The following is a 27,402-nucleotide window of genomic DNA, read 5'->3' as shown; positions in this document are numbered from 1 at the left end:
CAAGATTAACTCCTGCTTCACAGCCAGGTATTTTCTGTGTAGTATCCCATCCTGGGATCACTCCTTGTTGGTTTCAAAAATCACTGGTGTTAGGAATAATAAAAAATAAATAAAAAACCACAAACAAACAAACAAAAACAAACAACAAGAAAAACAACAACAAAAAGGTAATTTTCTCCAGAAATCATCCACCTGGGGAGAGGCTGTGGTGGGTTTCCTCATCAGGAGAGCCAAACAGCAAACCAGAAGCACAGATTTCCTGACTTTCCTAGTGCTGAGCTAGCCAGGAGCTTGCAGGTTTGCATGCACTTTCAGGAAGGGTGAAGCAGCATCTAACTGGGGACGACATTTCAACTCCCTCCACCAGCAGGAAAGGGTTATGCAGCAGGCAAGACCTTTAAGTGAGAGCTGGGAGACTTGTCCGCAGACAGCTCGCACGACCCCAGGTAAATCCCTGAAGGAACTGAAGCACACACTGCTCATCCACAAAATGGAGCTAATCCTAATTCCTTCATGGAGTACAGCACAGCTAAACCCACTCTTTGTTTCCAGGTGCTCACGGAGCTCAGCAGTGACACTGGTATGTGAAGTGCCGAGAGAGAAGGACTCCTTGGATACCCAATTCATTCAGCTTTCTCTGGTAGTTAATTAGGCCCAGAGTACAAGATGGCCACATTCCTCAAAAGGGATCAATAACTGCCCACTGAACCCCCGTGCCATTAATGCAGCAAAAGCTATCTGAGGTCTTCTCTGACCTGTGTCACAAGAAATTCTCAAGATGGAATTTTAAAGGAGTTTAGAATCAGGAAGACAAGATGAAGGCTGTATTGTTGACTCTGCAATCAAGCAGTCATAAAACTTTTTGTTTCTTTATAACCTTTAGTTTCTGATGTCCTACTGTTAATCCCACGTGGCTAAAAGATTATGGTTTAGGCCCCATAAAAAAAATATACACCACAGTATCTCAGACATCACATGATTTACAAAAGCAAACAAACACCTACATAGGATGCTTCCTGTTCTTTTTGTTTTTTAAATACATTGGTTACATTGCCTCATACACTGGTTTTATGTGGGGGATAGAATACACTTAACCCTAGGTGCTGGGATGCAAAAGTTAGAGAATACCACCAGAATTGCATGGGAGACTTCACGAGCTGGCAAGATTAATCACATTTTTCATTTTAAATAACAGAACAAATTTTTTCAAAAAGCTCTTTTAAAACAAATAAACAAACAAAAAAAAGCCTGTAAGGAACTCAAGCAATTTGCTTTTCCTGGAGGCAGCACTGTCTGCAGAGACCTGAGAGCCAGCCTGAAGGGCTCATGGAAGTCCCCTACTTCCATAGGGGGAAGTCCCCTACACACCACAGTTTTCCATTCTGACTACTGGTAACCACTTACAGTGTGCCCAACCCACAGTACAACCCCCTTCCCACTCTGCACTTTCCCACCCTATGCATTTTTCTCAGAGATCACTAAGCAAAAAACCCACAACTCAAAGAAACTCCAAGAGACACTTATGACTCCAGAGGGCCTTCACACGTTTTCCTGAAGTATTTGACACTAGATATAAGATTCCCCTTCTTCTCTCCTTTTACAATCCCTTCACTGAAATGCATCTCCATATGTGCTTTTTCCAATGAACACCAAGCCTGTAAGCTGCTTTTCCAAGCCAAGAAAAGTTTAAAAGAGGTCACACCACAGAGAACAGACTCTGCGCATTTCCTAAGAGGGTCATATTACGTAGAATATCCACCGGAGACAAAGTGTTCCCATCCGGTTTCCCACTTCTTTTGGCATCACTGTTGCTCTTTGGGTTAGGTGAAGTGGCAAATACATGCACTGAGAAAAGGAAAGATGAATGTTTTCTGTTCCCCCCATTTTGCCTGTCTCAGCCAGAATTCCTCAGAATACTTCTAGGGCCTAACAGAGTGATTCTTGCTATGAAAGTTGACTACTGTATTCAGCATTTGGGACTCCTCCCCATACACTCCGAGGTACTCAACTTTGGACAGCTCTTGTTCTTCCTTAAAACAATGCTGAAATAATTTTCTTCTTAGATAGACATTAGAAAAAACTTTTTAGCTTTAAACACAGTTTATCAGGACAACAGGTTGCACTGCTTCCCTGGGCAATCCTGCTGTCAAATGCTTTTAAGGCCATTCGAGATTGGCATCTGCCAGGAAGGCTTTAGAGCTTATCCTGCCTTGGGGCGAGGGGACAGACCAAATGAGTGCTGCAGGCCCCTCCCAGGCCCATTTCTGACAGCCTCAGAAAACTTCAGAAACCACAGAAGTCTGAAGAACACAATTTCTTGCCCTCCTTGAGGCTCAGGGCCCAAGCCAGCTGCAGGGGCAGTGTGCCGAGTCTCTGGAAAGTGAAGGGGAATTTTGCCTCTCTGGGCTTCAACCTGGGTGACAAAGCAGATCTTCTCCAGAGTGGCAGTTGCAGCTGGCAAAGGGCACTCATGCCAGCATGTGGGAGCAGGTGGGCAAAGGGAAAGGGAGGATCTCGAGGCATCTGCAAGGCACTGTTTCCATTAGCAGAGTGAGACAGCTCCCCGCCGTGCACGTTGGCAAGGAAAGGACAGGAGCAAAGCAAGCAACAGGAGGAGTTGCAGGGAAGAGGAACCCCCACCCCAAACTGCTGAAACCAGTTACAACCCAGCAAGCCTCTCTGTGTGCAGTTGTGCAGCTGCGAACTTGGAAAAGAGCAGGCAGCTCCAAGGAGCGCCAGGATCCACTCTTATGAGAAACACTGGAAACAGAGATCAAAGGGAAACACCAAGCTGTATACACAGCTGGGGCTGTCTTCCCCTGTTAAAAGAGATGGGCACGTAGGTTTCAACTGCAAGCTCTTTGTGTGTGCTTGCACGTAACTGTGCATCTGTGCAAACGTGTGTGCTCACCCCACATTTGGCCTCTTGACATTACCAGAGTGTAGCTGACGGATGGTATTTTCCAAACTGTATGGAAGATTCCCATACAGCTGGGCAAAATCTGACTGAGCAACCCACAACTTAACCCACTCCGGGGAACAAGGCCAAATAGGTGGAAATAAAAGACATGAGAGATACAGAGCATTGCCTTTTTTAGCCTCTGATGTCTACAATAAACCTGCTACACTGCTCCTTCTTTTAGAATAACTCATTTGAACAGTTTCACTGAGATTCCAGAAAGAGCAGAACAATTCCCAGCTAAGGGCTGGGCTTTGGTGATGTGGAATAACAATAAATTACCCCAAATGTTCAACAGTTTGTGTCTTTAAGTAGCACTGTAAAGTCCCTCCTGAGAGAAAAATGTAAAGGACACATTCTCCAGAACTTCCAGGAGAGCTGGAGCAATCTGTCCTGCACAGTCTAGTTCTGAGAGGAAAGAGCAGAGGAACACATTGTGGTCCTACACAGAAATGCTGGCAGCTGCCTGTTCTCAGATCCTGAACACCTTGGCTGACCAGGCTCTTCTTCAAGGCTAGGGACAGCCACAGTGAGCTCCTCAGGACTGATCTCACCTCTGAACCTTCCCATTCTATTCCTTTTCTCTCCTGGACTGCTCACAGGGAGATCTAACTGTACACAAATAAGCAGTAAAATCAGGTCTGGATTAGCTTCCTTTTCCTTTCCACATATCCCCTCTAATGGTTGTGTGGCTTTGCCAGCCTTCACCCTCGTAGAAGGGTCCTTGCCCTTTTTCTACAAGTACACTCACTTATCCACAAGAAGAGCAGCATCTAGCAAATGCCCTCCTTTTGTTACTGCATTATTTGCTGTCCTGGACAGTAAGGAGCCCTTGGCACTGCTCTCCAGATGACCAGACATAACTACAGAGCTGTAGTGACAACTAGAGAGGAGCAACAATTGCCCAAGCGAGGGAGCAAGTATTTGAGAGTCATTCAGAGCTGTGCTTCTAAATGATTCAGATGCTTTTAGATATTTCACACTGGCTCAGCAACCAGACAGCTCAGAGATAGCAGCCTGCTCTTGACTTTGCAACCATGACTAAATTTTGTGCAGCTGTTTACTACCTAGCACGATAAAAACCACACCCTTACCACAGGAATTGTTATCAGCCTGGACCATGCGTGAAGCCACTGATACCATTCACAGAATCTATTTCTGTGAAAGTAATGCTGCATTTCAAACTCATGTCCTGTTTCCACTGGAGGATTACAGAGCATAAGCTTTTTTGCACCAATTTCTGTTATTCCTCCTTCTTTCCCTCAGCCCCTCCTCCTGCGCAGAAACCCTTGAACAGGCAGTTACAAGATCTCTCTGTAACTGCTACATCCCCTTTCCTGACTCACCTTTTGAGCCGAACATGCTCATTTGCAAAATCTCCCATTCATGCCAATCCCTTCTTCATCCTGAGTCTTATAATTTCAACTCCCAGGCAAAAAAATAAGAGCAAAAAGCACATCCATCCTTTGCAAAAGCTTTTCATTTTTCCCTAAATAAGTCATGTTGCTTTATGAATGCACTCTCAAGGGTAAATATTTAAGAGGCGAGGGACAGAAAATCTTATTACACAGCTAATGGGAAGTGATGCTCAGGCAGCAGTGTACCCATAAAGTATACCTTCAAAAGACAGCCTTTAAGTTTTCTTAATGGAGCATCAGGCAGAAAACCTGACTCATCCCATTGCTCTGGAATCCAGGGATTCCTGTGTTCCTCCAGACTCAGACAAATCCATAACCTCTCTCAGAGATTCAGCCTACATCTGACAGACTCAGGTGCCACCTCTAAAAAAGGGGATACTCGAATTTTGCACAGGCACTGTAAGGAGCAACCAGAAAGAGCAATAGGCAGAGAAGATCTGTATTTCTGCACAAATTCAAGCTCCCAAGGCACACAGAAGGGTGGTGGGTAGATGACACCAACTACTGCTTTATTCTGCCATAGCCCTGAGTTAGCCCATTCCACGTTATCGGATGGTTTCATGGGAGAATTCCTGACCCCTGGTTGCACATTGCCTATTTAATTGTTATATGGTTTTTCTCATGTACTGTTTGGGAGGAAAGCTGCCTGGTCTGTTTGCCCACAGCTATGCAAACTGCTCAAGGTGACCAGCACCACTTGCAGCCAGGCAACAACCACAGCAACTGCGAGATGATCCTCACTCTTCTTTCCCAGACAAGGGTATGAACAGCTGATATACACTTGCATTTAACACCACAGCACCCAAAGCAAGGAGTTAGACCATACTGGTGTCACCCACGGCAGCAAAGGTGCCTTCACTTTGTGTCCTTCTCTTTCTTCATGGGAGAAGGTGTTATGCAGCATCTCCTGGCCCTGGGCAACACTGACAGGATAGCAGGACGCTGAGGGGGACACAAGGAGTAAGCATGAAGTTTTGAAGGGCAAGGGAAACTTGTGTGAAGGAGAGAAAAGGCAAGCAACTGGCTGGAGATGTGGATCAGTGACGCAAACTTGTTCCTGCTCCTTTGCTTCATTGATCCACATCTCCAGGTACTGGATCCATGTGTGTTTCTGGGCCTTACCTGTTAAATGGGGGTGTCTCATCCTTCCCATCCTCCTTCGAATATCAGAAGGTTAGAGACTCTCTAAGTTGTGATATTTTGGTAAAAACAGACCATGTACAGAAAGCAGAATTAGAGCTTCTTGCCTACATTTTCTATCCCCCTTCCTTTGATTATCACAAGTCTGCATGGGCTGTATTGCTGTAGTACCCTCAGTACATGTACCAGGGAAAGATGTAGATCAGCACACACAAGTCCAACGTACAACTCTGCCCCAAGAGTACAAAGTCCTGAAACTTGCCATTACAGATAATCTGTCTCAAAATTATATTCTATCTTCTCTAAGGCAGAGACTTTCCCCAGTCGGCTTTAAGCTAGAAATGCTCTCAGGCCCATGAGCAACCTTAGTCACTTGAACAAGAAAAGTTGTTGCATCAAGATTTCTGGCTCTTGGCACTTCAAATAGCATCCCAGGAAAAAATATAAAGACCAAAAAAAAAAAAAAGCCTGCCAAGTCTCCAGAGATGCATTGGAAGAGAGATGGTAAGTACAGAGCTCTGATATGACTGAAAATGGAGCCAGGAAAGCTGAACGCCTCACTTGCTACTGGGGCCAGATTCTTCCTGGGTCCAAGCTCACTGATGACAGAGGGCATTTGCCCAGTCTTTCTAATTTTTTGAGGACAGCCATAAACATACAGAACTGGAGAGGGTTCAGCCTGAAAGAACACTGTGGCAATGCACCCAAGTAGAAATTTGAGGATGAAAGTTTGTGAAGAGATTCAGGAAGCAAGGCTGGCAATGATGCACTCCAAATCAGAGTGGTAACCTCTGATTTGGTGCAGAGACCTGACTGCAGAGCATGTTTCTCTCTAATATGGGGGCTTCCTCTCAAGTGTCCCTTCAGGGATGCAAGATGATGACAGGATTCTCAGCATCAGACCATTATGACATGGTCAAACAGATTGCACTGACAGTTCTTTCCACACCATAGGAGAAAAACACATCAGAAAGTATCCCTTTACACATCTTAGTTGAGAAGAGCTTTGTGATAAATATCTGTTTCTGAAAACTGGCTTATAACAGTGATTTTATTGTGCAACAAAAACATTTTTCTTTGTGACAGTTTATCCAAAATAGTAGTATTGTTCTTTTTCCTCTTCTTTCTTCAACAGCTATTGCATTCCTAAGGTCCAGAGCTCTGGGAGCAGAAAGGAAGGCAGGCATACACTCTTCACTGCATCACTTTGAATAAAAATCTAAAAATTCCTATATGAGCAGTACTACAGGACTTCCAACAAAATGTGGATCATTTTGTTTCCTTTAAATCTCAGCATGGAGACCAACTGTCCCTTTTCAGCAGCTTAACTCAGAGTTCAAAATGTTCAGCAGCCCAGCCAATGTGAGACAAAGCTTTTGCAGACTTTCGATTGTAAGCGAAATCAAAACACTGCCTCTGCCCAAGGAGGCACTTCACATGAGCAAGTGTGGTGGTCAGCCAGAGACTGATCCCAGTGTTACAGCACATGACAGAGAAAAGCAAAAGAAACAGCAGCAAAAGGCAGACTGACGCTAAATGACAACAACAATGTATCCAGAAAGAGCAGCTCTCTGGTAGCCTTACTCCAAAAACCACCGGATTCCCCCTCTCCAGGTTAAGCAAAAACAGGCACAGCAGTATAATAAGTTATCCAGATCTCCCAAACTAGAGCAACATGTTGCAGCTCTGCTGAAAACTGTTAGTCCCAGCTGAAAACAGAGGCATCTGTCATCCAAACAACAGAGCTGAAGACAGCCAACTACCTCCAGCTCTCGTTCCACACCAGCCACGGAGACAGGAGGGTTTAGCTCCAGTTCGCACAAGGAGCAAGCAGGATCAGTGCACGCTGTGACCTTTGGATATGTCAAAGAAAGATGCATGCTCAGCTGTGTTGGACACGGTTTGACTGCTGCAGGGAACATCACAGGTTCCAAGTGTTACTAATGAGGAAAACAATATGTACTGTCAAGGTTTGCTACATGCAGTTAGCATGAAAACAAAGCCCACTCCAGAGAACAAATGAAATTTACTGGATTAGTTTCTTGTTCCAGCTTTCCTGATAAATAGCACTGAACTCAACACCACATTGATTAGTTGGTTCAAGACAAACACTGATCAGATTGCCTTGGCAAGTATATATAGCACTACACAAGCACAATCATCCTTGTCTATTCAGAGGAGCAAGGATTCACTATACTTTCATTTCCCTTCCCTCTATCTTTCCCAGCCTAGACAGCATGTCTGCACTATATAAAAGCCCTATGTTAAAATGCTTTTCCCTCCTTCTTCTCTTGCATTTTGCTAATAGACACAAAGTCCCTCTTCTGAAGAAAGAGACCTAAACTGTGCAAATGCTGCAGAGTCCCAGAAGGCCCCGCATTTCAGTGCAAGCTGACCCATGCCATGGTTTTCTCTTCTACATCAGCAGGGTTTTTCCTTTATCTTATCTGGCACCTCAAATACACATCCCCAGCACAACAATCAGCTCTGAGTGAGAGACTGCTCTGGAGAACCACTATGCAATAAACTGTCTCTCACGTTACAGAAAGAATAGGTGGGAATCACTGAAGATGGGGGACTCTGGTAAGACTCAGAAAGGCTAAAAATACAGTATATACAATCATTGCCGTGTGTTTGTCTTCTTCACTTTGTTTCTGATCATCTCAAAAGATATCAGAAAGGATCTTAAACCATTTCACTCTGCTTTTATACTAAAGACAACTTTCAGCAACTTGATTTAGAAGTTTGTCTCTAGACCTCGTCCTTTTTTTTTTTTTTTTTAAATGACGCACTCTTGCAGAGTCACAAATTCTGCATGATCTTCAGAAAATTCTAATTTCAGTGATCCTCTCAAGGTCTCTTTCCCTCCTTGGATCTATCCTTCATTTGAATTGAATTGTTGCTAGCGTAAGAAAAATGTCCCCTCATAACTCATCCCTTACCCAGTTAACTCAGCTTTGTTTTCCTTCCTTCTGGTGTATTACAATGAAATAATCATCAAAACCAAATAGAACAATGTAGGATATACAGAACAACTTATATTTTTTTTCTTCTTTTTTTTTTTTTATTTTTAAAATCTGATCAATAGCTTTTCAAACATCTTTCTTGTTCTATCAGGAGACGTCGCTTTTCTAACAGACACCACCACCATACTGGTTTACCAGAACTGCCACTTCACAGAGCAGCAGGAAGTCACCTCCGTGCTGTGTGTTCCTTCCCTTATTACCACACTGGCCACATCCTCCCAACACTGGCATGTGTCAAATGTTCACAGACAAGTGCTAATACTGCTATCTGGATAACATGCAACATTTAGCTTTAGCCTGAATTTTATTTGTTATCCTTTCCGAGAAAATATTACACCAGCAAAGTGCCTCTTTCAGTCACATGCTTGACCATGTTTTCTTTTAGAAAATGATGGGGTGTTGCTTACGCATCAGTTTTTTGGTGGGCGTGTTAAAGGGCTAAAAAGTATCACTTTAGTTACGTCTTGCAGCAGATGAGAAGCAGAATACTGGTTTCTTGTTTAAATGCAAGCTATGACTCATTCTGGGCAGAGATAAACTGAAACACATATCCATTAAATAAAAAGCACAAACAATTTTCCAATGTGAGGATTAATGACAGATAATAACTATAAATTAACTTTAATCTCTTATAACAAACAAAGTCCCTTATATAAATGTCACTGCAATCTTTTCAGATAAAAACAACAAATGAAAGCAAGAAGAAAAGTCATTTAAGTATTATCAGCTAATATTTGGTACCAAATCAAGCAGCTCCTTAGCAGAACCACTGTGTGTTCATGAAATATTTCAAGATTAAGAAAAGGAGTGGCATTTAAAACACTGCTTTAATTTTAAAACCCCACATTTTTAGTTATTTTTGACACTAAAGGGGTTCAAGATTCTTAATCCTGACACGTTAAAACATCATCAGCTCCACAATACTGAGTTCAAGTTAAATCACATATTCAAAAGGGAGAAGGAGAGCATTTTGGTTTTCTACTGTTCTCTTGCTTGAAAGAAACTCTGTGTAATCACTGAATGGGTTAAACCAAAATTTAACTGAACATAAGAAGGCTGCTGTTCACAGACAAGAAGGGAAAAACCAGAGTCAGAGACCTAATAGTGGACAATTTTGAAAATTATAGTGTGTGTCAATAATGGAGATAACAGTGAGATTCAAAAGGAATAATCTCAAATAATAGGGAAAATGAGCACCTGTCAGCCACAAAGCCATTACTATCAGGGCTTTTATATTTGCAACAGTTAAGTCTGGAGACACTGACAAACTTAACAAGAGAGCAAATCAAACATGATGAAAATCTAACCAGGAAGTAATCCCCCCTCACTCAGAAAACACTGCTGTGGAGTTTGAAAATAAATGCTTCCAGTATGAAACTTGCTGTCCAAATCACTGGTAATGAACACTGCAAACACAGCAAAGGCACGGCAGAGTCTAGCTGGGTTTGCAGATGTGAGTAGCTGATCAAGCCATAGCATCTGCATTAAGGGACAGATAATCCCAAACCAGGAACAATGGACTCCTGAACAAAGTTCCCAGATACAGGAGTCTGCCTGTACAGACCACCCAACATGATTAAACGTGCGCCCTTCCCACAGGGATGAAAACCAAGGGCCTGTAAAACCACGCCTGAGACACAGACCTAGAGTACAGTGCCTCAGAATGGGAGGGCCTGGAAGAAAAGACCTTGCTGAGAAGGCTGATGGTTAGGAATCTTCAGCCAGAAGCAGGTGGAGGACTAAGGGAGAGTAAATGAGACAAAAGCAGAGGAAGAAAGAGATATTACACCAACCAGGAATGGAAGAACAAATTCAGCAGCAAGTATCTTATCAGCATTCAGGAAAAGGCGGCATAAGGGGAAGCACAGGTAATAACACTCCTCTCACTAGTAACACTTGTAATGATGTGCTGGTCAGTAGTAAATCCTCATGATATCCCCACTTGAGGTAGCATTACTGTCCTCAGTTACAGACAGGGAAACAAGGCAGAAACGTCCTCAACTCACACAGATAGCTGGTATCAGGCACATCCTAACCCCATCGATACATGCCAGTCCTTAGCTGGACAGTAAGTGTGGTTGCTAAGGTCTCGCTCATAGAGAGTTTGAAGCTTTGCTGGCTGCCCCACAGGCCTGAGGCTAGAAATGGATGATCACATATCCATGCAAACCTGCCCAATGTAAGAGGACCAGGCTGGTACAGGGAAAGATGGAGACAGTTCTGCTCTAAAGCTGTACTGAGTGTAAGCAGTATTTGCAATAACAATTAGATATGCAAATAAACACATTGAAGATTAGTGACGGTTTACTGTTGTCATGGAGAAAAAAGCACCTTCAATTCTGGGTCAGACCCAAGGACTGCATTTTTTTTTCCCTCAGTGGTAAATATAACCGGATAGTGCACTGGAAAACCCAGGAGTCAACATTCCTCAACACAGCTCGACCTGGGACTGGAGAGGCTGAGACTCAGGGAGCAACATAACCCAAATAAAAAGCCTCCCTGCATTAACCCAGAAAGACAGGACCATGGCAACTCTAGATACTCAAAACTGCTAGGAGGTAGAAGCACAGGCTGGAAGAAAACACCCACACCATGCAAAGGCCAAGCTGCTTCCCAGCGTTGCTGCTGCCAGGGGAGGCAGATGTGGGGGAAACTGAGGGCAACACAATTCACGAGGTATTCAGCTCCAATTCCCTTGAAGCCACATGGGAAGATCTTGTCTGAATGAAATTACACACTTGGCTCAAAGCCTCTGTGTGTCTTTGGCCATCCCCATAGTCCTCCCATCCCTTGTTAAATGATGGCTGCTAAGAGAGAAGAGGAGGCAATCAGCCTATTTAGACTCAGCTTTCCTTCCCACCCTGGGGGTTTCTTCATAGGAGCAGCTGGCCAGAGCACTGCCTTTGTTACAGCAGCCACAAAAAACACAGACACCCACCCTCAGCCCCCCCAAAATCCCACAGAGGAGCCAAGATAAGTTTATAATGGAAACCCTGACATAACTTTAACTAGAGCATCCTGAATGGAAGGCGATAATCTGATCTGTGTGTGAACTAGCTCCCCTTGCCTCAATGGTATTTATCTTACTTTAACTCTTGTTACAAAAGGGTTGAGTCATATAACAGAGCCAGCCAAGTAACAAAACTGCAGGGCTTGCTAAAACGTCAGATTCAAGGATAAACAGGCACAATCCTAAAACAGGTTAGAAGAGTCTCTGCAGGAGCACTGGTAGCCAGACCTCGGAGCCTCTGGACAATGGCATTTTCTTCTGTGTTGCAGAGACTGTCACAGCCCAGTGGGGGTGTGGGGGGAGAGGGTGCAGAGCACCGGGCTTTGCCCTTTGGTTCATGGTAACACATATTACCCAGGGCCCAAGAAACCTGATCCCGTAGCAACCTCATGTATGGAAAGTGCCCCAATCAGATTTCACTGTGTCAGGAGAAGAACAGTATTTACTCTGCATACAGATTAGTCACAAAACTGGGTCACTTCTTGCCTTTTCAGAGAGAGGGAAAAAAAACCACCCCACAACCAAAAACAAAGCTTCTTTTTCAGATCTTTTTGTGTCTTCCCCCCAACTTTTAAAACTACGTGATGCAAGGTGGGTCATTCGCAGCTGCCAAAGCCGATCAAATGGCACCTGCATGGATAAGGTTAAAGCACATTACACTCACTAGGCTTGCATTTCTTAGAATTCGACTCATTAGCTACTTACCGGTTCTTTTCTAGTTCGTTGTGCGTAGACCTGGAAGATAAACAAAAATTTGGATTAGTCACCTTTGACCTCTGAGCACCAAAGTTCAACTGCTGCAAGCTGTGCACATCTCCAGTGGCACAGTGCAGCAGAAAGCCAACCAACTACATACATTAAAATCTACAGCTACAACCTCATCCTCCCTGCTGACGAGAATTTCCTCCCCTCCAGTGCAGAAGCTGGTACTCTTACTGGTGCCACAGAAAATGTTCCCTAGAGACTTCAACACACAGAAAATCCCAGAGAGAGGCAAAGATTAGAACAGGGGGCCAGAGTCTGCCACTTCTAGAATCCTTCTGGCTCTGTCAACCCACTCACTACTACAGGACTGCAGTTACCTTTCTTTGTGCTTTAGTTTCTCCACTCACCCTGTAAAAATATCAGTATCATCTGCTAACCCAGGAGCTCACAGAGCATTTATTTATGCACATCAAATACATGGGAACCTTCCAGCAGAACTGGCTCTGTAAGGACAGCCCCTGTAGCCCTTCAGCCATCACATGCCAGATTTAGCCAACTTAGCAGACCCAGATATGGCCAGGAATTGGGCACGAAATGCGATGGCCAGTACTGGCCCTGTTTGCAAACATCAGCGGCAGTGAGTAGCACTTTTAGGATGCCTGGAAACCCCTCAGGGATGGAAACAGCAGTGCCACAGCTCTAGCATGCAGTGAAGTGACCCATAAAGTGGCACTGTGACCGCTTCACAAAGGAGGGGGCTTTGTCTTTATACCTGCCCACCACGCCAAGCTCTCTGCCAGCACTCCCTGATTCAGAGCCTACAGCTTGAAAACGAAACCAACCCAAAACAAAAGGGAAACAGGCAAGTTCATTCTCCTTGCTCTGTGATGACAGCATGAGTGGCAAAAAAAGCTTAAATCCATTCAGAATTTCTAATCTAACCCAGGTAAGGTTGTTGAGGATTATTTAAAAGGATAGCCATTTATCCAACATTTCTCTTTAACAGAAGGTCACCTTAAAATAAGAGTAAAAAGAGCCCGAGAGCTTAATAAAAAGGATCTATTTTCTCTAATTTGGCATCACATTTCTTCTGGAGCTCTGAGAAGATTATCCTCTATCCCCCATCTGGAGAATCCCACAGAGAATTCTACAATTAGGGAACTGAATGGAGGATGTGCTCCAAGGGAAACCCTGTCATAATTAAATGCTTCTCCAAAAAAAGGAAGGAGGAGCGCCTAACAGGTGTTAGAACCTCATTGAAAATGACGAACAAACCGTGGAGGTCTGTAAAAAACAAGGTAAATGAGTTTTAGCTGACCATGGCTGAGAGCTTTGGGTGGCCAGAGGAAAAACAAAACGCTACCGTGTGCCTGTGCAAGCTACTTGGGGCAGCAGGATATGGGATACCCCAAAGGCAAGGCACACTACAGGCAAACACTTCATGTTCAGGAAACTCCCCCAAAAAGTGGATGCCTTAATTCTAGTTCCCAGGAATCAGAAACACGAACAGAGTGTTTAGTCCAGAAAATCTTTCAAATCAAACCCACACTGCCCCCAGAGTGAAAACCAGCAAAATCCATTTATCCAGGCAACTTGGATCCAAATTAACCCACCAGAGCTGAGCTGAGGCCCTTTAAAGCCATTGCTTCTACATACTTTATAACATGCTTATTGTTCTTATTTACTGTATGTTCCTGCAGGAGACTCTGCACTCCTCTTAACTATGACATAGCAGTTATAAGGCCAGAGATATGCAATGGCTTGAATTCCTATATTATATCGAGCCAATTATCAAGGCCAGCACTGAAAGAACAAAGTTTGGCCCACTGCTGTGAACAAAATTAAAACAGCAGGTTCTCCTTACTCCTCTCACACAGGAGACTCTTTATTACCTATCTGCCTTCTGATGAACAAGACAACTGAGAGAGGTCACAGGCTTTTCACCAAGTCAGGAAATGTATGCTGTGACTTTTAACCATGTCTGTGTCGTGGAAAAAACCCAAAACTCACCCCCCCGCCCCCAACACCTTCATGCTGAAGCTGAATGCAAACAAAAGAATCCTAGCAATGTTGAATGAATCCTACAGGGAGGTTGCTTCTCTTACCTGCCTATGCTTTGCTTAGTGTAACTGGGGACCATTTGGAAAAGTTGTAATTTTTTGCTTCATCTGGATTTAGGAAAAAAAAGCCCAACACCACTTCCCACTCCCACCCTTCATATTTTTTGTGGCAATTTCCCTTTGCTCGGACAACACATAAAGGAAAGTACTCCTCTCTCTTCTGTTCATAATTCATTTCATTTTCTATAGGTCCTGACCTAAAGATTAGTTTTCTCCCCTCATCTCTGGGCTACACACGTTACTAAGATTTATTTGGAGTTAAACAAGGACAGTGCTGTCAGTGAAGTGGAAAAAAGTACAGGAACCTCTACTGATACTACATTCAGGAAAAAAAAAAAAGTCTTTTAAATAGGTGCAGAAACAAATGTAACTGGACCTCTTTAACTGAGCTGGTCTTATCATCAACTGAGAACCTGGAGAGTATCACCAGACTGAAATCAAAGCCTCATCCTTGTACGCCATCGCCAGCTTCTCGATGGGTACACGATGAACACCACAGCCGTGAACTGTTGCCAAAGCTCAGGGAACATTTCAGCGCTACTTGTAACGCTCTGGGTTCACGGCAGCGAGAAACCTGTGCCTTCAGTGTGATGCTGCTTTGCTGCTGTCGACAGTCAGTCACAGCCTGTGTCATGAGGACACCACTGCCGAGCGTGGACCACAAACCAGAGGAACTCATATCCCCTCTGTCAGGCAGACAGGGCAAGCAGGACCTTGCCCCCACCTGCAAAGCTGAAACCAGAGCCATGCAGGCACAGACATGTTCAGAGGGGGAAACAAAAGCCCAAGCACATGTACTGGCACTGCTAAAACGTCAGCTGCAATTTAAAAGTAGCTCAAGCACAAAACGTTTGCGGGGTTCTCATTTAGAAGTCAGGTTTCTGTAGCAGTCAATAAATTTAAAACAGCCAAACTGATAACTGCTCATAAAAACTGAAGGAATGTTGTATAAGGAGGAGGATCCTGTTCACTGCATTTTGAAAACAGCTTGGGAGAAGATCAAGAAAGAGTTTTAGAAGCTAAAGGAGCCAAACAAACTACAACAAAAACAGCAAATCAGTCCCCCCCCCCCCTTTTTTTTTTAAATGACAAAAAGTTAAAAGGGGACAAATGCAAGCTTACTCCAATTTACCTCAGATACCTGAAACTGCATACAAAATAGAAAGAAAGTGGGAAGAGGCAATTGTCAGTCACTCTAATTTTAGGTCAGATGCAGCAACCTTTCTGCACCAGTTACAGTGATTCTGCCTGCAACCCTGCTATCCAATACAGTAAAAAGGTGTTGCTGAAACACTGACCTACAGTGAATGACTCCCCCAGTACATGAGACAATGCAAGTAATTTGCCACTTTATCCCATTTTCTTTATTTAAGTAAAATATCTCCTAACATGGCAGGGGCAGCCAAACTTTCCCCGAGCACAGGTAAGCCAACAAAACAAACTGCATCAGAGAGGAACAAGCTCTAAAGAGCACTGAATTAATTTGTCACTGGGGTTTTTACTGTAATTAAAATCACAAAGCTGCCACATGACATTAAACACAGCTGACCTTTCTGGTTTACACATTTATTATTGATAAATATCCCAACATATGCATTTGCAGAATACCTGCATTTTGGTTTGTCTTCTCAGTGAGGTAACCACACAGCAATTGTAGTTACCTCGTCCTATGTGCTACACAGATGGCATTTAGACCCAATGATCCTGTCATCCCTCTTGAACCTGGTCACCTTCCTGCCTGGCTCTGGCACCAGCTCCTGGCTCTAGAGGAGTCCAGGACTCCAAGACCTCCATCTCCATCAGAACAGATATACTGGTATCTCAGGAGGTGCTGCCGGCCACAAGGGGCCTCTTCCAATATGTGTCCTTAACGCCAACACAGCGCCAGTGCTTCTCCTCCAAATTCACTCATCCTACACTGCTTTATCAAGAATTTAATCAGGAAAGCAATATTCTACCAGCTTGTGTAAATTAAGGCCCAGTTATCCGAATCATGTTTAAAAAAACCCCAGGAATATCCCATCTGCAGACCAGGCTTTCTGTCTTACTTCACTCAGTTTCAGCTACTTCTGCTTGTGCATCATCACACCACATACAAGCTCATTTTTCTTCATTTTACAGACCTTTCCCACCTCATGGCTCTGGTGACACCCATTCATTGGGCCACTAAATTCCCCTGCAGGAAATGCTTCCTTCCATTGCCCGAGGCAAGAACAACCAACCCTTCTGGAACCAGTGAACCATATTACAGCTTTTTTTCGCAAGTTCTTCCTCAGAAATGGCTCCTTTTGGAAACAGCCAAATGACAAAACAAAACAAATTAAAAAGATGAGTGATCAACAGCTTTTTAAAATTTTAAATCCACCTGTGCCCACAAAACAGAACTTACTGGCTGAAGAACCCCAGTGTTTTGCCACAGTTTCAAGTGGACCAACACCATAAAAAGACTATGAAATCAATGCAGAAGCCAGTCTGGGAAGCCCATAAAGAAGCTCCACCAGTATCATGTGAGGCTTCCAGCCTAATGTCAAGACAAACAATGGCTGCACAAGAGTTAAATCCACCTGCCCAGACAGAGATGCTCAAGGGCTGAGTTTCTAAGGGAATTGTGAACCCAGCTCACCTTTGGGAGGCCCAGGAGTCTGGCCCTCAGAGAGCTGCAGGGAAGCCTTGGGAACATAGCAACTTATGGCACTCAATCCTGCCACGAGGAGCAGGATGCGGCTGAACAGAAGATGGCACAGCCGGAGCAGGAGTCCTTCTGCTGCCGTCCTTATGCCCTGTGCAAGTAGCAGCCTCAAGTCTAACAAGAACATCACCTCAGCCTTCCATACCATCAAATCTAACAAAACATTTCCTTCCAAGCAATACCCAAGTTATCTTAAGCCATTGCTATCTCATGATCCCCTACACTGTCTGGCCTTGAGGTCCAGAATGAATTCCTCTCCATGAGGAGCTGAAGTGAGGAGACAGAACAGACTGTTTCCCCTTCTCGCTGACGTCAATGCCAATGCACCAGATTAACCTGGCCCCAAACTCTGGCTAGTTTTTCTGTCGCTCTTGGATGGACATGGTATCAGATTCCTCCTAAGGATCTGATCAAAGCTGTTTTCCCAGGATCAAACCAGACCCTTTCCAAAGTTCACATTCTCCGTCTCCAGCAGAGAAGGGGACGCAGCCGTACTGGCATCTGTTCATGTTTGTTCATCTTTGGAAAAGGAGAAATGGTCCCACAGTCTGTTTTCAGCTCAGAGAGAGGAAGAACTCTTTCACGTGGTTCACAACTGCAGAAAGTCATCTACCTGTGGATTTCTACACTGTATTGTGAAAGCCTCCTGCAATACTCAGTCAAAACAACTTTACATTGCACACATCCCTTCAAGAAGTAAACGTCTTCATAGTAATTTATTTACACAGCCCCTCTCAGTTTAATACCTGCTCCTAATCATCATTATTTCTGTTTGCAACATTTCAGAAATTAACTTTTCTGTAACAGTTTCTATGCAGGGGGGACAATATCAATACACAGAAATTCTAAACGACTTTCACAAGGTTACACAAGAAGCCTGCGGCAGAGCAGGGTACTTAACTCAGGTTCCCTCAACCCCAGGATAAGAGTAGCATTGGTGTGTGGTTGTTCTCAGGCATCCCAGAGACAGCTAACAAGGACACTGGTACCCAAAAAGTAATATAATCATTGTATAGTACAAGTGGGAAAGTAAGAAAAAAAGCCTACAACCAACAACAACCCAACCCCAAACCAGCCTTCATGTCTTGCCCACTGTCAGCCAAGTGGACCAGAGAAAATCTAAAATGGGAGCCCAAAGCAAAGCAGTATTAGTTTACTGATAAAACTCAACCAACAGACTTATTAGACATAATCCTCAGCTGGGGAAGCATGCTATTCTACTGGTGCATGTTCTGCTTTTCCAGCACAAGGGAGAGAAGAGCAGGAAGACTGTTCCTCCTTGGTGAGCATCAGAGTTTATTCCAGTTCCAGCGCTGAGCTGCCCCAAATCAGATCAACACCTGATAAAGCAGCATAAGGTGGCACTCTGCAGGAGAAGGGTTTTCCACATAACACATAACAGCAAGAATGTTGTTTTCATTCAGTGCTGCAGTCTGGGGCAAGCAAATAAGTCCCCAGCTGGCTTCCCTCCCCACTGTGCAGGCTGGGAGCAAGTGTGCTGGTGTGGGACTTCTCCTGTACCACCAGAGACCCCACATGCAGAGGCTGGTCCCAGCCCCAAGTGCTAAGGGAAAACTGCCCTCATGCAGGGCCCTGCACAGCCAAGAGGAACTGGGTTTGCTGAACAAGCAGCTATTCAATATTTTGTTTTCTCCTCATTGTTCAACATGTGGCCTCAAGCCAAGCCCTGTTCTGAATACAGAACTGGTGGTTTCCTTACAGGCTTTTCGACAGGCTCACCAAGAGCAGTGGCTGGGCAGTTCACAAGCACGTTTATTGTCAAACATCCTCACTTTCCAAACGGGAAGCTAAGAAACAGGGAAATCAGCGTTGCAAGTTCTTGTCCCTCCAGCCGTACATGTTCTTAGCACAACTCCTGCTGGTGCCTCTTGTGGCTATGCATCATCAGCACTTCCACAGCTCACATCCCAGGTTCATATCTTGGAAAAAAATCACTGTATGAGGAATAGACTATTTGGAGTTTCCTGTAACAAGCTGGGTTGAAAGGGACTTGCTGAATGTACACTGGGCTGCTGAGAGCAGACAAGAGTGAAGCGAGTTCTCCAGTGTGCTATTATTCACTGCTCCATTCTGCCTTCTAACTTCTGCCACAAGTGAGCAAAGGTCCTACAGAAACCACTTCCTTCCCTTCCCAGCCCATGCTTGGCCATATCAGAAGGGGCTTGTGCACACAGATCAGACACTAAGCCTGATGTGTGTTCACTTGGGAAGGTACCTTAGCCACTTCAGTAGTCCTCCTCCCTGGGACATGGAGCAGACAATATCTTCTACAGCAATTTAGAACTTGGACAAATTCAGGTAGATCCTCACAGGTCAGGAGAAAGTATATTCTTTGCCTTCACCCAAGGCATATGTCCCATCTGTAACTCATGATCCAAGGTAGTTTGAGGTTCTTGTAGATGGATTCTTGACATTTTTTTTTTTTAATGCATTGACCAAACCATGTATTTCATGACCTGGTGAGGAGAAATATCAGGTGACTTCACCATGGCACCTCCAATGCTTCCCCATGAACACGGAAGAGCATGACACAGAATGAGGACAGCAAAATACAGACACTTCCTCACACTAATGTCAGGTATGCATTGTCCCCCAGGCCTCTCCCAAGTGGGAAGGACAATCTCCCTACACAGTCATCATAAACAGATCATTCAAAGCAAAATGGGTTACTGACATAGGACAAAGCACTCGCTTCATCCATCCTCTACCAACACCTTAATATCTCTGCTAACAAAATTTTTGCTGTCCATTATTCAAGGGTATTACAAAGCAGGGTAAGGTCTGACACTGCAGAAAGCTCCATGTGGTCTCCCAGCAGGCTCCATGAGTCTCACTGCATGGTCAGGGACTCAGCCTGTGCCATGGCCACACCAGAACCTGGCAGAGAGATCACAGTGGTTCACAGAAAGAGAATAAAGACACAGGACACAACTTTCACACACTTTCAACTCTACCTGGAAAACTTAGGATCCTAAGTCTCATCTTCTTTCAAACAGTCACAAACTCCAAAACATCTATTCTGCTCCCTGAAAACAGGATTAGAATAGTGCGCACATTACCCCAACGTACAGATGGTGGGAACCATATAATGTACAGATGGTAGGACCCATGTAGGTCATCTGACGTGCCCAGATCTTGCAGCCTTACAGCAGCAGACTCAGGAAACGATCCAAGGACCCAGCATGCCAGCCCTTTGCCCTGTACCATGCTTCTTCCCACACATAACATTACCCTTTTGAGGAAGATGGTCATTTCCAGAAATAGCCTTAGCAATGCCCTCTGCAGTGCAGCAGTCTGTTTGGGGAGCATGTATTTCTCTGCAACACACATCTTCTTTCCTAAAGAAACTGCCTTCAGATGCACTGGGGAAAATGAGGCTTTTTGAGTAAACACCACCTGACTGAAACACACTTTGTTTGAAAAGGAACTGATGGCATTTGTATGGCTGTGGGCCAGGCCAGACTTTCTTCACTTCTATTTAGACTTATTAGTTATCTCTCATGTTACAGCTACACTGCTGCAACACTGTGTCTGGAGATGAAGGCAGAGGAAACACATTGGAAAACATGAAAATACATCAGCACTACTGTTAGCTACACACTGTACTAGGGAAACTGAGGCATGAAGACTTACACAGACTGTAAGAAAAGCAGGAAGAGAACCCAAATGCCTGATGTCTGGGGCTGTATTCTGTCAACAGGGACATGCTCATCCAGCACCTGGGAGATCCATGAAAAAGGAAGGCTGAGGAAAATGGAAGGGCTCCAATTTCTCCTGTTCTCACAGTTCCGGCTCACGAGCAGCAGCAACTAATATGAAGGCAGTGAGGTGGCTACTTCCCACAGTTCCCAGATGGCCAAGCTACTCGTGAAGCAGTTCATGAACTGCTGCAGTTTGCAGCCTGTTAGAGGCAAACCAGAACTGGAGCCATGTTACCTTACCATGCCTACACATTCCTTACGGCTGCCCGAGCACCTGGCCAATGACCACTGGAGTAACAGTCCCAACAGCAATTCTAATGTCCTCTGTCCCTTCCCAAAACTTCTCCCTTACTGATGGTGTAACAGACGGAAGGAGACAAATGAGAAGCCTTCAGAAAACCATCAACTATTTTATGCAGAGGAACTTTAATCAAAACTGAGGCAAAAGAACTGCTCTCAGTCCACATGTCTGTTCGTCACAGAGCAAGCAGTAAAGCATAAACAAGTAATTAAAACAATGTTGGAAATCATCTAGGCTACTTCAAACTGGATTCATAAAACAACAGAACTGAAGTGAAATCACTTTTATATCACAGAATGAAAAGAATGAAAGTACAGTAGAGAGCACAGAAAAGAGAGATGGGAATATATCCAGCAGGATGGAAAAAGCAGGCCTGTTCCCTCTGAGCTGATCAACAAGGCAGTGTCTCATAAAGAAGAGATCCAGGCAAAGGCCAGCCAAGTGCACAGCCCCAGAGAACCATAACCTCTGATCAAGAGAGCCCAAAATAAGTCAACAAAAACAAATCCTATCTTTGTTGGTTCAAAGGAGGTAGGGAGTAGAAGCCAACACTCTCAAGAGGAGAACAAATAGCAACCAGTCTTTGAATTTGGGCAGAAGTTTGTCAGGGGGGATCAGGAGATGATGAACAGCAGGAACTCCAACCAGCAAGACAATTAACTCAGCAACAGGACATTGACTGGTCTGTTTGGGTCAGAAAGAGAAATGGATTTGAAAGCTCAATCAGGAGTGAGAAAGGAAAGTCAGTCTTACCTACAAAGAGAGGAGCAGATGGAAGCAACACTACAGGTGACAACCTATTCACTGCTGAGTAAAGGACCAGGTCAGGTTAAACAAAACCATGAAGGATAAATCCCTGCATGTGTTATGGATGAGGCATTACACAGAGAAGATATAAAAAGGGTACAAATGTGGCAAGAGGGGAAAACCCCAAAACACCCCACAGGACTACTACTTAAACCAGAGGATTGCCAGTACACTGAACATAATGGGGAAGAGAAAATGAGAGGAACAGATGACCAGGTTTGGCCCAAATATCCTCCCCACCACCCCAGCACCCCAAATTTCTCTAGGAGCTGTGGCTAACAACCTTTGCATTTCAAAAGACCTTACGAGCCAAAATCTGAAGTTTCTTGTCATCACAGGAGCGCTGTGATCAGTGATGCAGATCAGCCCACGGCAGCTGCTGCACCTGGGCACAGTGCTGCGATGCCAACAGCGTGAGCCCTGACTGACAGTCCCACTGCTGCAAAACAGCACACTCCTGCAAGGATTCCCCCAGGTCTGGGAGGAGAAAAGGACCATGAGTCCTCAGCCACAGACAGTGGCACTTCAGAGCAGACAGTTGCTGCAGCAGTGTATCACAGCTGAGCTGCAGGTAACACCAACAGCTGGGCCTACTTCGAGTTTACACAAAGGCCTCTTTGCACAACTTGAGTAGTCTAAAAAGACCACAAATTAAATTCTACATCTACTAAAGGTATTAAAGTATAAGTTCAGCCCAGAATCATGAGTTTGCCGCAGACTCCCTGCCACACAGATCTCCCAGTGCATGGCTATATTACTAACACACAAAGGAAAACAGGAACTGCAGCTCTGCAGGATCATCTCCCTTGGAGGGCTGTAAAATAAACAGGGTGACAAAGAGGAACACAGTGGGTTCCCCCATGGAAACTGGTACGTCAGCTCTAGCACTCTGGGAGGCCTCATTCCTCACCAGGGAGTGGGGTTTATGCTTCTCATGCCGTTTGCAGGGTTCACCCTGACTTTATGTGTTTTCCCTGATAACCTGCCAGTTGTACTGCAAAGCCAAGCATCACTGAGAAGACACTGCATACAAAAGCTCACCTCTATGGGGTATTTTTTTTATTTCCCAAATTGTGGCAGGATCTCAGCTTCTGATGTAGAACAGTAGAGACAAGAAGAGGCACAGTATAGTGCCAGCAGGTTCAGAAACCCCAGCATCAGCAGGGCTCGCTTGTCTACACCTGCAGATTGCACTGGGGCAAATTACAACTAGTGGGCAGATGGGATGTGCTGATGCCAAACAGAGTTATCCAAGAACAATCCTACCTGCCAGCCTGCTCTGACCACCGGTATGCCAATACCAACCCGCCAAGATGGTGGGATTTGAACATGGGATGATTTGGCTCTCGTGCACGTACCAGCAATCCAGTTTCCCAGTCTAACACTTATAACTGTCATTATGTTTTCCCAAAAAGAAGTCATGCACATATCTAACTACACTCAATACTGCTGGCCAGTCCCCCTCAACATCTCTAACAGAGAAACAATCCTTAACAGCTCACAGTTGTTCAGGTTTTTTTCCTTGAAAAATTAAGCAGTATGCTCATGTATACTCTCTACAAGGGAGGCAAGACCCTATCTCCAAGAATTTCTAGAGAAAATTTCAACAGCAGCATGATTCCAGATCAGTAATGTACATTATGTAATGTAATGTACATTAAGTAATGACACTGTACATTATCAAAGTGAAGCATAACTCAAAACACAGCACAGCAACTCACATCCATTCTCTGTTTTACACGTGTGGATTTGTACTCTATGAAGCAAAGCCAAGCCCTGAGCCATGAATAGAGCTCCCTGGCACTACAAGGCTTGAGGCAGAAAGCAGCCTCTCTCCCCACCATATTACACAAGGGCCAGATTCTAACCCACCTACACACAGCCAGTCAAAACTCTGCTCCCACTAGTTGTGGAGTAAGGTGTGATCCAGTTCGAGATGATAAAAAAAAAATCCCCCAAACCAAACAACTCACAAGCAAATAAACAAAGTATTATCAGAAACACGTTACAACTGATAGAGCCTAGGAGGCAGGAAAGCTGTCAACAAAAAGTCTCAGAAGCCAGTTCTCTGGGATGTGAAGAAAGGGGTAGGGGCTTTGTGCAGGAAAGTAGACCAAGACAAGCTGACACAGCATTTTGCTCTTTCTGGAATTTCTTGCACAAGGCAATCAAACCACTCAGCCACCTGCACACCCTCTCCCCCAATAAAATCGTAATTACAGCACTGTCCTAACTCCAGAGGCTGTAGGAAGGACTGAAAATTGCCAGGTACTCAGTCAGCAGCACAATGAGGGGGCAGGGGGAGGAGGGAGGGAACCTCCTTTGACAGAAGAAATATAATATATTAAAACTGTGCAGTGTTCACCAACCCCCCCCACTCCTCCCCTGCACAGCGAGGTACAGCTGCACAGCACTGCTGTTGTGGTAAATCAGGCTTTCTTGTGCACCAGACAGCCAAGGTTGACTTGCAGCTACACATGCCACATCCTTTCAGCTTCTGTGAACCTGTGCTTCAGTTTGTGAACCTGTGCTGCATGAAGCCACTGCCTTAAGGCACACGAGGTACCTAATGCACACCCACCCACCTGCCCCCCACCCTTGCTCAGGGACACTCTGAGCAAATTAAGGTTAAAGCCAAGAATACCTGAGGGTTTCAATGGTGCAGCGCCCACATCTGCCCTCAAAAGACAGTTTCAAAGAATATGAGAGTGGAGGGGCAACAGAGAAGGTTCAGCACAAAGGCAAGTGAGGAGATTTAGAAGCGCACGGAAGGAGTTTCAACTGGGGCAGAGGACAGTGCAACGACAGAGAACATGAGGAGCTGCATCAGCAGAATACCCAGAAGGGCAAAGCAACCCAGGCACCCAGATTTTCAAGACATCATGTCCAAAATGCCGCACCATACTCATTACAGCTGCTGACTCCAAGCTCTGCAGGCAACCTGCTACCAGACTGTAGATGTCTGAAAGGCCCTTGGGAAGTGGCCTCAGACACAAGGGAGGATAATGGAAAGAGAGGAAAATGAAGGGAAAAAGAAACTGGACAGAGATCAAACCCTCCTCCATGGACCTCAGCAATAGATTCTTTGAGTGCCCTTAACAACATGGGCCTCCTGGGAGAGCTAAGGGCTCCTAGTGCTGCTGGGAGGGTGCTTGGCATTTCCCCAGGATCAGACCAAAAAATAACAGGCTTTTCTACATGCCTGAGAGCCTAAATAAAAACAAAACACAAATGACGACCTAATATTGTAACGTAATTTCAGATTTCATTATAAATCTTAACTTCATTAAACTGGTGGGGTTTTTTTGAAAAAAAAGTCATTTAGCATCCCTGCTGTTTATTTTATTTCCTGCTGACACAATGATTTAAACTGATTAAAAAGTCCTCTCAATTATTTTCCAAAATGTATAAATATCAAACCAGGCTAATCCTAACTAACTATAATGACCTTTTCAAATAATTGGGTCTATTAGAGCAGTTTCCAGTGACATTGAATTCAAGTTAATGTACCCACAGAACGGTACTCCCAGCATACTTAACTTCTCTAGCAAGTTTTAAGAACTCAGCTTCAGTCCCAGAAACATCTTCAGAAGAAAATGACATTAAGTAAGTGACACTACATGCTGTAACAAATCTCTGCTTATTTTTCATCCCATTCCAAAAGCCAGAAGAATCTTCTGTCAGAGCAAATTAAAAAAGAGGCAAAATTAAATTCTAATTTAATATGGGTTGGCTAATTGATTTGTTTGGTTTTTTTTTGCTTTTAGCTATGTGTTAAGAAGGGTTTTTTTTTTTAAAGAAAAGTTTCCCTTGTTATTATGAATGCCAAGTCACAATGACTCTGGTTCTCCACATATTTTCTGCAGGTGGGTAATTTTCCATACCTAAACATCCCTGACTAAAGCAAAACTGTATTTTTAAATATATGCAGGTTTAAGTCAAAGTATGTAACACCAGGACTTTCAAATGCCCATGCAAAACACTACACACACATGTAAATAACAAGGATTGCAGAGGGGAACTCCTCTGCAGCAATCTTGATGCTGTTGGTTGTACAGCTGCGACAAGCAAAGGAAAAGAGAACCTGAGCCACAACATCCTTCTTTAAAAATGCAGCATGTGAATTAGAAATCATGAAGCAATGTTTTCCCCTCTTATCTGCACACCCATGTTTTGGGTAGAAAAGAACTATTTTGCTGGAACTGGGAGACCATCACAGTTCTGTAAGAACAAGATTTGCTCCACCACTGCTATCCAGAGCTGGGCTGCCCCTTCCTCAGAACTTTCTGGGTGTTCGTGCCATGACAGCACAGAGCCCACTGGGAGGAAATGGCTGTCGTGTCTGGGCTGCAAATGCTGAAGGGAAATACTTGGATTTAAACTATGAATCAAAAGAGCATCTAGGCTCTGTAAATACCCTGCACCACAAAATCATGGATTATTTGGTTCAACAAAGACCAGCAACAATGTACACATGTCTATTTGTAAAATGTATAAATAATGAAAAAAAAAAAAAGAAACCAACAGTGCTTTGCCAAGGTTGCTTGAGCAACATTTTTACAGGAGGCTGTTAAATGACAAGATCTGCATGAGATCTAAATGCATAATTTCTCTACACTAATTAAACATTTTGAGACAAAAGCAATCCAAGAAAATCTCTTGTCCACACATGAAATGTAAGTTTTGTTCCTCATCAAGGACTTGATATTTAATTCAAAGTCCATTTCAACTCCACCAGGCAGAACTTACTGAATTGCCCCTTTGATTTTAACAGGAAGGGATGATACAGAGCCTTCCTTAAACAAGGATGATGCTATACTCAGCATCACACAAAAGACACTGCAGTGAATTTGGAGGCACCCTAAACTTCACAGTTGTCACTTTCCAGCACTTCAGCCATCTGGAAGGCCTGCTATCTCCTGCAGCACATGCAAGCTGCTACGACTTGTGCTATGAGAAACTTCTATTTCCAACTGTGCATGTAAGGTCTGAGCTCCCCAAAAGATCCATTCTGGTCTCTGCCTCGAGCAGACCTGATGCTGGTCACTCCCTGAGGCTGAAACAAGCACGGGAGGCAACACTCTGAATAACACACTCACTCCAAAGAGTCAATCTGGCCTCAGTATTGCTTGTATAAAGAAGGTTTTAAATAAGACTAGAAAGTATCTTTTCTGCTTCTCTGTAGCCTTTCCCCCCACAACAACACAATCAGCCTGTCAGGCTCCAGGGCCCCACGGGCTGGTGTCAGCACAGAGCTGCCCCAGGAGACCCGTGCCTGGGGCTCTGTGCTGGCAGGGCCTGCTGAGCACCCCGGCTCCAGGGACAGGGAGTGCTCTGCATCCCTCTCCAGCCTACAGGCTGCTGGATTCAGTGCTAAGGAGTTCCTGAGGGGGATGTGCTTCCAGTCCTCCTCTGGAGAAGGACAGGTTGCCATGACAAAGGCCTTTGAGACAAAGAGGTGTGGGATGGAAAAATAGTATGTGGGAAACCTAGAGGGAAAAATAC

At 44.5% G+C, this 27,402-nt stretch overlaps 1 protein-coding gene across 2 annotated transcripts in view; it reads right to left on the bottom strand.

Moving 5' to 3' along the window:
- Window positions 1–27,402, bottom strand: part of MXI1 (MAX interactor 1, dimerization protein) — a 58,218-nt gene that overhangs the window by 17,137 nt on the left and 13,679 nt on the right. For both annotated transcript variants that reach the window (XM_027885728.1, XM_027885729.1), the window contains exon 3: window positions 12,259–12,288. In XM_027885728.1, coding sequence (XP_027741529.1) covers window positions 12,259–12,288 — 30 coding nt within the window. The remainder of the gene's footprint in view (window positions 1–12,258; window positions 12,289–27,402) is intronic.

This window comes from Empidonax traillii, unplaced genomic scaffold (genome assembly GCF_003031625.1).
Source record: "Empidonax traillii isolate 1590-97213 ecotype Southwest subspecies unplaced genomic scaffold, ASM303162v1 scaffold171:size1303362, whole genome shotgun sequence".
Classification (NCBI taxonomy): domain Eukaryota; kingdom Metazoa; phylum Chordata; class Aves; order Passeriformes; family Tyrannidae; genus Empidonax; species Empidonax traillii.
Note: the sequence above shows the minus strand (reverse complement) of the source record. Positions and strands in the feature narration are given on the sequence as shown.